The 13,716-nt window shown below is 53.7% G+C and overlaps 4 protein-coding genes across 4 annotated transcripts; 2 read left to right on the top strand and 2 right to left on the bottom strand.

Moving 5' to 3' along the window:
- Positions 1-608: 608 nt before the first annotated feature.
- On the bottom strand, positions 609-1,630 carry J4E92_002929 (uncharacterized protein; the record flags this gene model as incomplete). Its single annotated transcript, XM_051494329.1, has 4 exons — positions 609-854; positions 913-1,371; positions 1,423-1,568; positions 1,624-1,630. The coding sequence occupies 4 exons, from the start codon at positions 1,628-1,630 to the stop codon at positions 609-611; spliced, it is 858 nt and encodes a 285-aa protein (XP_051356008.1).
- Positions 1,631-2,491: 861 nt separating this feature from the next.
- J4E92_002930 (uncharacterized protein) lies at positions 2,492-5,334 on the bottom strand (the record flags this gene model as incomplete). Its single annotated transcript, XM_051494330.1, has 3 exons — positions 2,492-2,762; positions 2,809-5,173; positions 5,223-5,334. The coding sequence occupies 3 exons, from the start codon at positions 5,332-5,334 to the stop codon at positions 2,492-2,494; spliced, it is 2,748 nt and encodes a 915-aa protein (XP_051356009.1).
- Positions 5,335-10,187: 4,853 nt separating this feature from the next.
- Positions 10,188-10,805, top strand: J4E92_002931 (uncharacterized protein; the record flags this gene model as incomplete). The annotated part of the gene is made up of 2 exons (XM_051494331.1): positions 10,188-10,245; positions 10,444-10,805. 2 exons carry the CDS (start codon positions 10,188-10,190, stop codon positions 10,803-10,805), a joined length of 420 nt encoding a protein of 139 aa, XP_051356010.1.
- A 1,632-nt stretch (positions 10,806-12,437) lies between these two features.
- On the top strand, positions 12,438-13,648 carry J4E92_002932 (uncharacterized protein; the record flags this gene model as incomplete). The annotated part of the gene is made up of 2 exons (XM_051494332.1): positions 12,438-12,831; positions 12,891-13,648. 2 exons carry the CDS (start codon positions 12,438-12,440, stop codon positions 13,646-13,648), a joined length of 1,152 nt encoding a protein of 383 aa, XP_051356011.1.
- Positions 13,649-13,716: the final 68 nt, after the last annotated feature.

Below are 13,716 nucleotides of genomic sequence, written 5' to 3' on the forward strand. Positions count from 1 at the left end.
CCCCACGTTCCACTGTCACTACTACACATCAAGTCATATACCACCAAAGTAAAATCACCGGCAACGGACTGTCCATTTGATAATAGCATTTCATTAAGATGTAGCAAACGTCGTCGACCAGAGGAAGCGACCCTTCCTCCAGTTCCACCAACTATTTGCCCCTGTCTTTATCAAGCATATACCCATTCTGCCCTCCCTTCCCCAACCAAGCCATCCATCCAGTTTCTCTTTTGGTTCAAGGAAAAGCTTACGCAAAGACAATAGTATGAAGAAAGACCCCATGTACCCCAGTCCCTACACACAAAGGGAGGGGGCCAAGATGCGCGCTTGTGGAAACCAAGAAGGAGGAAAACACCATGAATGCGCCATGCTGCTAGAATCAAGTGAGACTGAGGAAAACGATGACGACGAGTGACTCTGAGCGTCGGTGACTGTCGCGGATGGATACGGATGTTCGTGATATTGTCGTGATAAGAGGACGGATGTGGGGTTTGTGGGATGCAGTATGTGGTTGTGTAGATTAGATTTACTTGCTCTTCCGCCTGCCTGACATCAATGTGTTAGGAAGCGTGGAATTTGCAGTCTGGTGAGTTGCTAGACCAGACGGATCAGTCAACGACCTCGTCTACGGCATAGAGATTCTGGTTAAGAATCTTGTTCATGGTGAACATGTGGACGCGGTCTTGTTTGAAGACTGCCCGCATGGCGTCGTCGCAGCGGATCTGGCGCCTGTCGTCCGGGTCTTGTAGCTCGCGCTCCTTGACGTACTCCCATATCTTCTTAACGGTCTGGGGGCGCGAGAGCTGGGTTTCGCCGAGGAGTTCGGAGAGGGCTGGGGAGAGAGCCATGGGTTTCTGGGCGTGGTTAGCGTTGGCTAGGGGTGGTGATGTAGACTGCATGAGGTTGACTTACATGGAAACCTCCTTTCCGGCTCGGGCTCTTCTTCTCGCCTCCACTACCCGATGCGATGTCGCTGTCGTCTTCATCCTTGATTCGGGTTGAGCTCTTCTTCTTGGTCTTGGTCTTTTTCGGCGCGGCTGCTTTCCGCTTTGTGTTCCCGCCGCGTGTCGCCCTGCCCATGCGCGCATTCTCCTCGGCTTGTAACCTCGCCGCGAATGCAGCATCGTCATCCTCGTCCTTCACCTTGGTCTTCTTGACCTTCTTCTTAGGAGGCGCAACATCTTCGACCTCAGACAGCGCGGACTCGTCATCGGGCGGCGATCGCTTGTTGTGGGAGACGTCGGAGGTATCGTCATTCGAGGCCTTTGCGCCGTTCTCGACTGTGGGTATAGGTTCAGAAACCTCGGAACCGCCATTCTGCTCGTTGTTGAACTTGTCGAACCGCTGCATAATGAGCGTGGTGATCTGGTCCTATTTGCGAGTCTCAGTATATGCCGCTGTATGTTATATTGAGCTTCAAACCTTCTGCTGTGAAAGGTCATCCTCGACTCTCTCTTGTAATCCCTTCCGTATGCGCTTCGCGCTGATGGTGTTTATGTCGCTGGCGCGTAGGATCTCGTCGATGATGACGGAGTAGGAAGCTTGCACTTCGGCGGGGAGAGGGTCTGCTGTGACACGTTAGAATGTAGACATACGCGTAGCAGACGGCAAGTGGGCACGTACCTGCCATGGCTGCGATATTTCAAGTCTCGGCAGCAAGAAGTTGCAAAGGTAGAGGCTGTAGGTAGAGAGGTGGTCGCCGCGGGGAGCAGTCTCCAAAGCACAAATTATCGCGGAGCTCCGATGCAGCTGCGATGTTCGTGGTGGCTATGTCGTGCGAAGAACCGCGGTTGGTACCAGGGTCGCGGAACCACCAATGGGACCTATGATGTGGATGGATGCAGAAGATACGTAGAGAGCGTCGCGTACGGCGTGAATGTCGCCAGGCTCTCACGTAGCGATCGGCAAGCGTCGTCGCGCAATAAACTCCAAGACGGGTGAGAGAGGGCCAGCGAAGGTGCCCGGGCAGCCAAGTACGTCGGGCGCCTCAAAAGGGTAGTTCCGTAGTGGGGTGCAGTCACGGGCAAGCGACAGCAATCTCGTGTGGGAAGAGGCTCAAATTTAGAAAATGGGTGCAGCGGAGCTTGGGTGCTGTCGTGGAGATGAACGGGGCAGGTGAACAGAACTAAGGTTCATGGATCGTTGCAGTATGCGCGATGAGGTGTGAAGTCGAATGCACGGGCGCCGTCTAGCTCAGGTACGCCGATGGAGGCTGGGAACCACGACCGTCTAAGTAGTTCGATCCGACAAAGAAAAGCAAACCCGACACTCTTGTTGGCCCTCACAGTGCTTGCACGCGCGCAATTGTCAGAGACATTGGTTTTCCGTCATGCATCGCATCGCCTGCACAAGCTGCAAGCTACGTATTTGTTGGTTTCCATGCCAAATGCGGTAATCTATGTATGCCACTAGTCGGGGTCCAACAGCCTCGCTTTCAACCTTGGAACCATTCGAGTCGACGCCACTTCCATGGTTGGAGCCGCCGACAACTTCACATAACCAGACAGCCTACTCCATACATCTGCTTTTCCACCGCACTCTTGATTTGATACCAATCCGCTCTTCTCTCCGCGAACTCATACACCTCTTCTGCTCGGAATATGCCGTGGTATCTGTCCGTGTCGGCAATGATGGTAGCGATCTCTTTCGCTTCCTTTGCGTCGATGAGATATATCTGAGAGAGCTCGCGAAGCGCGGCGAAGTACTGCATAAGGGGCTTGTTGCGCAGCGATACAATGTACGCGTTATATGCATTCATGTCACTGCTGGGATTAGTTCATGTCTAGGTCTCCGCATCATGTGTCATACCTGATGAGTTTGATGGCGCCATCCACACTGATTCTCTGACGCTTCAGGTGCTTGCATAGAGCAGTGAACAAGCGCACACCAACTTCTTGGTTGAAGACGTCCAGGACGTTCTTGTCTGTGCTGCCGATGAGCATGTTTGTGTGTGACGAAACAACTTCCACAATCTTCGTTGCCGTCTGGCTAGGTCCAATGTCGGACATCTGCACCTGCCCGTTGGGCCCAACGGGAGGATTGAAGTCGGATGGGTGTTGTGTAGTGCCGCAGAGATACTCCACTTCGTCCATCAGCACATCGATACCCTTGTTGAGACCTGCAGCGACACGCTCATCCAACATGGCCTCAAAACGCTTCTTCTCCTTTGCGGCAAGGCTGAGGAAATCGTCGCGGTCGGTAAGATTGGCAGCCACAAGCTCCTGGAGATAGAACACCTCGACCATCTGTTGTATCAAGTCGCCAACGTTGACCAGTTCCAAGAAAGCTACCAGCGGCGCAACACCCTCTTTACTATGATCCGCGACTTCTCGCGGCTTATAGTCAGCCAAATGACTGACAGCCTTGTCGAATCCCAACTTCATATGGCGGTTGCCGAGAATCTGGACTAGGTTGATAAAGATCTGCTCAGACTGTTCCTTCGCCTCTTCACCGGATTGGCCACCAAGTCTAACAAATCGCGCGGCTCTTTCCAACCCAGACTTGGCCATGTGTGTCAGGTTCAGCGCCACTTCGATGCTAAACAGCGATCGGATGCCCTCCAAACGCGAGTTCATGATTGCTGCTTTGGCAGCAAGTTCAGTGGTTGGGGCTTCGATTCGCGGTGTAGGCGACCGTTCGCCAGAGAGAGGAGTGCCGAGTCTTGAGGTAGGGTCCAATGCGTTAGTGCCGTTTACGCCAGTTACGCTTTCGTTGGGCTTGCTAGCACTAGAGCCGCCAATAGCTGGGAGCACATTTACAGGCATCATGACCACCTTCTTGAATGATGACAGAAAGTCCTGTTTAACAGCTTTCCGGTTAACATTGGCCATGTATAATGTTTCAGTGCTCTGCTCTTCTTCCATCAGACGCTTCTCCCACAGGTCAACTTCTGCAGCTGACTTTCGCTTGAAGTAATCTAATTCCTCTTGTAGGTAAAGGTCGATGTGTTGCTCAAAGCAACGAGACACGATGCGCATGGCCTCTTCGCGAAAATCGGGCTTCGACGCATTGGTAGGTTGTAATGAGACTGCAAGTTGCAGCGCTTGCTCATAGAGTCCCGCAACTGCTTTTAGATATGCTTCGATGCTTACATCGTGAGCCTCGTCGAACAAAGTCGTGAGATATTCGGCGATGACGTCATCCGCAACGCGCTCAAAGAAGGTTTGTAGCACGTCGACAGTGGGGGGAAAGACACGATCGATTATGTCTGCTTCTTCGTTGAGCGCACTTGCCAATCCTCTGAAAAACTCGTGGGATGGTTCCAGTGTCAGCACTTCGTTGCGTAGGCAATCTGCAGGGTCACCAAGCTTCTCTTTCTCCAGCATCAAAGGGTGATTGTGAATAAAAGAGTCCAAACATGCCGCGCCGCCGTTTAGAGCCACGAGGACGGTAGCAAATCTCTTCATACGTCCGTCAAAGTCTTTGTCTGCATAGCCTTGCTCAAACTCTCGGAGTACAGCGTTCTCGAAGATGCCAGTCATCGTGTCTAGTTTCTCCTCGCGCTGGCTCCAACCTTGTGCGTAGTCGCTTTTTGCAAACATCTTGAGCTGCGCCAGTATCTGAGCCTGTTGCTCGGGATCGCGGTAGGTCCGAAATAGAATAGGGTCTGTATGACTTCTTGACCTCTCCAAATCGTAGTAGAACGGGGCCAGCGCTCCGTAGACTTTGCCATACTCTTGCCGCGCCATGCCTCGAATCGAACGTACATTCGCAAGGACCTTGACAGCTGCCTGCGGATCCACCGCATACGAGTTTTGTGCCAACGTCCCGGAAGGGGACAATGTCATGTCATTGAAGCCCTTGTCCAGCGTAGTAGCCCGTGGTCTACTTCGGTGTTCCTGAGACTTCCGCAGCATATCCTCCTCTATGGTGGCGTCGAACAGTGTCATGCTTGTCTTGCCAGGTATGTCGTCCCCCGGGGGCATCCCGTTGGTGCTGCCATTGAGTGCAACGCCAGACCTCCGGGCCTCCTCCGCCTTTTGTGCCTCGAGCTTTTTCCGCATGGATTCCTCAAATCGTTGTTTGGCTTCGGCTTCGTTCCAGCAGCCCATGCTCCGAAGTCGTTGAATCCACCTGGTATCGTCGTATACCATCTCGCGCATGCGTCTCGAGGTGCGCGCGAAGCTGAACATGTCGGCGACGGGAAGGTAATCGAGGATGGCATTAATGAGCTCTACGTTGTTTCGTCAGACGGTGGACTTGGTATGGTACTGTCTCCCTACCGGCTGGCAATACAGCTTTCGAATCGTGCACCAACTGCGTGGTCCTCAGCGATGCGAGGACCGACGGCTGTGTCGGGGGCACCGCCCGCTTAAAGTTGGACTTGGTCGCCATGGTTCAGATATCACGGTAGAGACTGTGGTGGTTGTATGCGAGTGCGTGTGTTTTCTCATTATCGGGGTCCAGCGATGCTTCGCGCGTGGTGGCTGCGGGGAGCTTTTGGGCGGGTGGAGCAGTGACCGCTGGCGGCTGGCGGCAGGGTCTCGTAGATCCAACATGGCGCAAGATTGATCGCCCGGCAACTAGAATCTACAACATGACGCAAGCAAGGCTCCGTGGACTACATTCATTGCCAACCTCTCTTCTGGGTACTGCAATACTGGTGTTGATGGCCATTACGCTCCAAGGCATTGTGTTGGGCAGGCACGCGACCAGATCAACACGCGCAAAGTGTGAAAGCAACAAGGCACCGATGCGCGACCGCCACAGTTGTACCTGAGGATGCATAACCCTATGGCGATGCACTGACTAGCAAGTAAAGCCGTAGAGATGAAGCTTCTTCTGGGGCGAGCCCAATGCACTGTGCAGACCATGGCATTCTCAACTCGGACATTTCATGACGGCACACGCGCGTCGCTGTGCATCGATCGCAGATGCGCGCATAGAGGGTGGTTAACCCTCCTCCGCGAGATGAGTGTCTCTGAGGATAGACTCCAGTCTGGCTAACGTCCAACACGTGCATCGGCAAGCGCGACCCAAATCACGAGTTACAGCCAAGCGGCGCGTCTGGAATTACCCAAACCAACTCAAAGTCTCGCCAGCCAAGGTTTTCACAGTTGAGATCGTCTCAGATCTGGTTGCTATTGTAAGATGAGGCGCGCGTGGTACCCGAAAGGTTATAGCCCCTGGGACCAGAGGACTTCCGTAGTCCTTCGTGCTCGACTCAGACTTTGTGTCCTCTGGCTGTGCAGCGCATGCTGAGTGGCGATCTCAGGAGGACCTTGGAGGCTCTGTTCGTGTTGCTTTGGAGCCAAGGCAAAGAGTCCTTCAGCAGGCAAAAGGCTACTATAGAGTCCTTCTCTGAGGGGCACTGCAGGGCGACCTGTAGGGCTTTCCCCGACATGTTGTCGCAGCAACTGCGCGGTTTTCCAATGTGTCGATGATTGGTAAAGGGCGCTGGGGCGCAGCCGGGCAGCGAAGGAGGGCGTGGCCACTGGGAACGCGTAAACTTCCCAGTCTTGTCCACGGCCACAGGTCCAGCTCTCTGCCCAGGTGTCATCCGCAAAAGGGATGAAACGGAGCCCTGGCTGGCCGTCTCTCTGGCTGACGAAGGCTCGCGAGACGTCAGTAGGCGCACCCTCCAGGCCTGTACCTGCGTCTCCGAGAGCGGGCCGACCGATCCAGACCTAGCGCGCACTGGCGGCGTGGCTCGTTTGAACGTGACAGCGTGTCTGGGAGCAGCATCCGGGAACCTCGTGATCTTGTGTCGCCAGCGCATGCGGCTCTGGTGGACCGCGCGTGGCCTGAGACGCGGTGACGCGCTGTCCTATGACGGCATAACGGCTGTTCGGCGAAGCACCTAGAAGGCATCTAGAAACACCTTATGAAAGGTTGTGAAGGGGTGCTGCTGGGTCTCGGGCCTCGATGGGCAGGGATGGCGAGAGTGAAGCAGCGAATGGGTTCGGCTTCCGCAGCTTCTAGTCCCCCAGGACCTTCCTCACATAGGCGCGACAGCTTATGTTATTCAGGCACGGATGCCAGGCTTGTCGACGATTCTTTGAGACACCGGGTCAGCGAGGCGGATCCACGATTGGCTGTTTCACACTGAATTGTGGGGGTGACAGCTTTGTCCTGTTCCATCCCCTTTCAGACGCCGTCCAAGAGTCATCCCAGAGAAGCAATGTGCGATTGCTTCACTTCCAGTTGGCTGTGCCTGCCATACGCACCGAAGGGCCACGTACTGGGTGCCCTCTGATGGCCCGTCCGTTGCCCCGTGGATCATGGAGGACACGGCCAAGGTAGACGTCAGTATCATGAGTTACTGGAGGACCATGACTTCAGAAGTTAAATATATATGTCCCAGCTATCGGTCCACTGTCACAAGTACTGACACTCCTGTTGCACCGCTACCATACAAAACAACGTTTGCGAATCTTTAAAGTCTCACACAAAGTCTCACCTCTACCCACTCTTAAGCACACCTGCACCAATCTGAACACCGCCCGTACAACATTATCACAGCCAAATCCGACAACATGGTCTCCGCGATGTACAAACCCAAGAACCCCGGCAATGGTCAGCCTGGTGATGGTGGCCGTAAGTGTTTCCCAAAAGAATGGTCCTGGAGTTCCATCGCTAACAGCCACATCAGGAAAGCCGCTTACCCAGGCCGACAAATGAAAGAAAGGCTGCGCCTTCACCACCAATCAACCACCCACCATCTCCTGCATCTCGGCTGGCGCACCATACGTTCTGTTTCGAAAACCGATTTCGCATTCCTTATTGCCATGGAAAAAAGCTGCTCAGCATGTTGCAGTGCAACCGCGTCGCTTTTGTCTCGCGATCCGGCTGTCCTTCCCCTGGCCCCCGTCCTCCCTGCTAGGTCCCAGACGCGCTATCGCTGAGATCGCTTCACGAGGCGCAGCACCACAGCAACGACCGATCGGGAGAATGCTGCTCCGGGCTGTGTTTGCTCCGGTGAGCAGTACAGGCACAGGAGTCATCAACGACACGACCGAGGCGACTTGGAGGACCTGGGGCTGCTACTTATCCAAGAGGCCAAACCGCGAAGTTGCCTGTGGGTGCCTTGTGTGCGCCCCGCCGCGGTGTGGCTCTAAGGCTGCGGCTGTGCAACCCATGTGCCCACAAACTTCACCCAGCCCTACTAGGCACCGAACGTCAGTTCACCATTTTCGGTATCTACTGGCCGCTTTTCTGCCTGGAGATTGGGCCCTGGCCCGTCATTCGGCTTCAACACCGTGGCTCTGCTGCTAAACGGCGGTGACTAAAGGAGTCACCATCGAGGTAGACAGGGCTGTTAGCCTTCTGGAAGCACGCTAGATGGAAGGCAGCCTGGAAATCGCCTTGTATCTCAGGTCACACCCAATGAGCATTTTCAATTTCCTCTCCAGTGGCGCAGTCATGGTTCTTTTGACAAGCAATTGAATCACCGGAGCGGATTAATCTCAACTCTCGCTGCGTCACAGCCTGAAAGAAGGCAGTCATTGCCTGTTCCTGGCGGGAATTGAGGCACTACGACAGGCCTCAGGATAGATTTATAGACAATACAAACGCCTCTGAAGGCTTGAAACCTCATCAACCACATCTCAACCTTGACTCTGCCTGCATACCTTACACGAACCACAGCCCGCAACCTTTAGCCACGCCTATCAGCAAGCCATCTCAGCCCCAACCCAAACTCAATCCATATACAACTACCACACCACCATGAGACTCCTCGAGCAAAACAACACTCCCTCCTACGCCGACCCCCAACCTCGAGACGGAGGTGCACCAAACCCAGGCGCAAGACTATCATCATCCATGTTGCTGTCCATGGCAGGAACTGAGCCCCAACCTCGCGATGGTGGCTAATGACCTTGGAGATGACTTCAGTAAGTTCAATGATTTTTACTCTGTTCATGCCCAGACTAACATGATCTAGGTCGTATTTCCAGTCCTTCATTCAGCTGAACAAACCGACTTCATCTCTCCGGCATTACTCTCAAACAAACCCGGGTCGATATAAACAACTACAACACCAACGACTCCTACACGTGCTATCCACGGCTTTGGCCTTCCACTAGCAGCACCCTCGCATCGTCCTTCCGGAACACCATTTGCTACTTCGACGTAGATTTCCTTCATTGTTCTGTATCATCAGTTGCATCTTCGGCGTTTCTTGGGGCTTTCTTCTACTGTACAATAAGAGAATGTACAATGGGCATGGCAGCGATTGCTTTCTGGGGATATAGACGGCGTTTTCATAGAAAGCAGGGCTACCTCATAGCCGGACTTTCATTTTGCGCCTTCCAGGCGAGATAGATGAGCATTGCGTCGATGCATTATTGGATTCGCTTCCATACGACATGTATCATAGAGTAGATAATGAGTAGCCACACTCGGTGGCTATGACAATCGCACAACTTCAAGTTCGAAAACATCTTGCGCAATGAAATTGGGCTGTGAGGAAGAAAGGTTCACGTTGATGGGATTGTTGAACTGGGTGTTCGCTCGCGTATCTGCATCTCTACCCCACGCTGCCTGGCCCAAGCCTTGGCATAGATAATGAGATTACTGTACCGCGTGGACGCGCCTACATGCTTGCTTCTGCTCCCCGTGGGTGCCTGTATCATATATGCGCGCATTCGCGTCGTAAGCAAACCTCCAGGCAGCTTTTTGTACATTCTCAAAATCCCTGATGACCTCGCTACCGACTCCCAGATCTCGTCTTTCGACTCGAGCATGACGTTCTCCCGCCCCATAGTGCTCGGCTTATGGACCCCGCAGCAGCAACTAGACGTTAGTCACAGAAACCCAAAAACAGAGTCACGCACGCGCACAGCATGGAGATTTTCACGGCTCAGAAAGCAACGCGCCGCCTAGTCAACCAGAATGAGCACCACCGGCGCGTCGTGCCCAGGCGCGAGCAGGCGACTGGTGCTTGTCACCAAGGTCTTCAGCGACCACGATTCCTTCTGGCGTGCAAAACGGAGCACAGTCCTTGAAAGTCTTGTCCTTGCGTCTGGCTTGCTGGTCGCGGAAGAGCCAAGAGCACGGTCAATATAAGAAGTGTTGTGACTGCCATCGCGTCATCACTTGGGCCTTGTTCAATCCCTCTCACCTTGACGCTTTGTACCCAAGTAACCGCCGCGACTTCACGGTTTGCGCCAGCGAACACACTCCTACAATAGCAGCCTGCTATCAATCGTGCCCCCAAAGCTCATTTCAACAACAATTCGCCCAGGATGACCACTCGACCGAACGAGTACCAGCGTGTTGCGTCGCACGGGCGCGGAGGTGCTGGTAAGCCTACCTATACTTTCCTCTAGACGTGAAGCGCGACTCCGCGACACTTGCAGTGGAACAGCTGGGTCTGTATGTCTTTGCAGCGCACACCAGCGCGCAAAGACTGCCACCCTCTGTCGCATAGCCAATGCAGCCCTTGGAGTGCCTGCGATTGTTCACCAGCTTCTGCGTCCGAGCGACCACTGACGTTTGCAGGTAACATCGCAAAAGACGACCCTACCAACTACCCCAAGCCAGAAGATCTCGTCACCCCAACCCTCAAGTCCAACACCTACACCACGGGCCGAGGTGGAACTGGAAACATGGCGCGCAACGACCCCGAACGTCCTGACCTTGCGCGCGCTGCCCAAGACGTCGAGAGCAAGCCGCACCCAGAGCCACAAGGCCCCAAGCACTACGGTCGTGGAGGTGCCGCCAACATTATCGGTGATGGACAACCCGCGCAGCGAAAGAGCGCCGAGGCTAAGCGCAAGAGCGAGGACGAGAAGCGCGAGGACAACGGCAAGGGCCTGCTCGGCAAGGGCAAGGATTTGTTGAACAAGTTGGGCAAGAAATAAGTCTGACCTGTTCAGCGGTCAACGACATCATGCTACATTGTGGCCATGTATGATGCGCTGCCAACCTGGAGTAGTCGATGAGGCTTTCTGTTTCTCTTTTACGGTTCATGATATCCCCGGAATTGCAAGGCTTTTGGTCTGTGGGCGGAGGAGTTGGTGTATCTTTCTATGATTTTCAACATTGTCTAACCTAACTAGCATAATGGTATTCAGTTGCTTGATCATCCTACTGACTGCCATGCTTGGCTAATCAGCTTTTCGATGCGGCTGCCATGCCATTCTTTCGAGATAGCGTGCTTTCTCATCACGATAGTGTGTTGATTGGGCGCCCATGCATACTACGCAGGCGTCTTCCAACGGCCTGAGAGTGCCCAAGTATTACATCATCACATGGCCGATCCCAACATTCATACAGTCCCTTCACCGCTTACATACGATTTGCGCACTAATACTTGCTTTTCTCCTCTCGTTAGCACCATCGGCAGTCACTTATTTTAAACCTCGCAAAATGCTTTGATAGGACGATGCTGGTATTCCGCCCATAAAGGGTCTTCGGCAAGAGGCAAGCGTCATGCGCGGGGGATTTGCAACCCGGGACAACCACCCACAGCGGGGCACTCATCCTTCTACTGTTCCATCAAGACAGCGTCATGCGCATGGTCTGAATGCACCTTCTCGAAGCCTTGCACTGCAGTATCGCCATGCGAGTCCCAGGAAAGGTGTTCCGAGCGAATGTGTCACTTCCAACTGCCGATTCTGACGAGCACACCACCACATACGAGCCGCCCTCTACCAACGTGGTGAACTAACAACCCATACCAGTCGCGCTCAACTCCGGCATCCGATGGCTCGGTACGCTATCAACGCAGTGCGCCGCTCCTCCATCACCTGGTATGGCCCTGTCTTTATGGAGGGTCGTCCGACCGCTACACTGTGGCTGCAGATAATGCCTCATTGGGATGCATGCTTTTGGTGGGGGTGACGTAGAGAGTCCAGCGAACGTTCAGCTGATATGCGAGACTGTCGAGAAGAGAGACCATCTACGGGGTTGAAACAGTACTTTGATTCGCGCAAGAGGTAGACAGACGCAGTACTCCAGAGTACGCGAAGCAGTTCGCATAGAGCAGCCTTACTGTACTCTTCCGCACCCTCTCGAGGTCCGTATATGCACAGCATCGGTCCTATACCAGCTCCGGATCTTGCTCCGCTTCACACTGTCCAGACATAGGCAGGTAGTCCGGTGAGCGGCGATAGACCTGCCCGGCATGCGCTCTTGTCCGAGGGCGTGAACCTCGGAATCTTGGGCATGATGACACCACACCGTTCATGCGTAGGTATGTGGTTTGTCCAGCTTACGACAACTACGCCTCATTGTACGACGTGGGCTGGCACGATTGGTCTGTAGGAGCTCTCGTGCAGCCTTCAACTTAGCCGACGTTTTTCTTCCCAGCTGGATGTGACTCGGCTTATGGTAGGATGAGTGTCGGCTTGCGTATTAAGGTTGCGGTACGTCCCGCTGCAGTGGATTACCGGTTTTGTATACCTTTTTGCATTTCGCAATCTCTTGCTGCTTTATATGAATCCACTCCTCAAAACTATCTGAGCAGCAGATAGTTCATCATTCATCACATTATGTCGACTACTACTACCGGGACGTACGCGGATACATGGGTTCACTACCATGATGGTGGTGTTCCTGGGCGAAGACCAGTTCTCAAGGGCACCGCTGCTAAAGAAACTTTCACCGAACTGCCAAAAATCGACTTTAGACGCATATACTCGGACAACTTGGAGGACAGAAAAGAGCTAGCCAGAGAAGTCGGCGCCGCATGTCGAGACATAGGCTTCTTCTACGCAGTGAACCACGGGGTGGACGATGATGTACTGGAAGACACTTTCGATGCGTTGAAGGAGTACTTCGCATTACCAACCGACGTCAAAATGGAGACACACAACCAGAAGACCGAGAAGTTCAGGGGTTACGAAGCGTTCTTAGAAGGCAAACTCGACCCAAGTACACGAGGAGGTAACGTCTTCACTGCCTCCACCCCCACAACGACTCATGCCTCTAACACCACTATCTAGATCTAAAAGAAGGCTTCCTAATGGGCGAAGACTTCACCGACTCAGAACAACTCTCCCTCATCTCCTCGCTTCCTCCCTCCCCACAAACCCCGCGCAACCAATGGCCCAGCCACCCGTCCGCCCTCTTCTGGCGCCCAGCCATCTACCGCTACTACAAATCCATGTTCGAATTCAGCAAACGCATGCTCCACATCTTCGCCCTCGCTCTCGACCTCCCCGAAGACTACTTCGACACCATAACCACACACCCAATGACCAACGTCCGCGCCGTCCACTACCCACCCCAAGAGCGTCAAAGCGACGTAGGAATCGGTGCCCACACAGACTTTTGCTGGTTCACGCTCGTGTGCCAATCCAAAACCGCATACCCAGCTCTCGAAGTACTGAACGCGAACGGTATCTGGGTCCCTGTCCATCCCCAACCCAACACGTTCGTTGTCAATATTGCGGATTTCCTCAAGTTGGTTACGGGCGGCTCGTGGCAGAGTACTGTGCATAGAGTAAGGAATATCGGCGGCGAAGAGAGGTATAGTATGCCGTTCTTCTTTAGCCCAAATGAAGATGCAAAGGTTAGTGTTGTGCCGCATTTGAGAGAGGAGGGGAAGCGGTACGATGAGTTTGGCGTTGGGGAGTACTTTCAGAAGAGACTGGATATTGATCGGAGGACGCATTTGGATGAGGGTGAGAAGAAGGTAGAAGTGGAAGTGGAGGAGAAGCCGAAGAGGCCAGTGAGGGAGAGGAAGGACAGTGGTCTTTGAGGATAGTAGCCTGGCGAGGATGAAAAGTAGGATCATTTGTAACTGACAATGGGGTTGTTGTGATACCC

The sequence above is a fragment of the Alternaria infectoria genome (assembly GCF_024043175.1).
Source record: "Alternaria infectoria strain BMP 0036 chromosome Unknown scaffold_3, whole genome shotgun sequence".
NCBI classification, from domain to species: domain Eukaryota; kingdom Fungi; phylum Ascomycota; class Dothideomycetes; order Pleosporales; family Pleosporaceae; genus Alternaria; species Alternaria infectoria.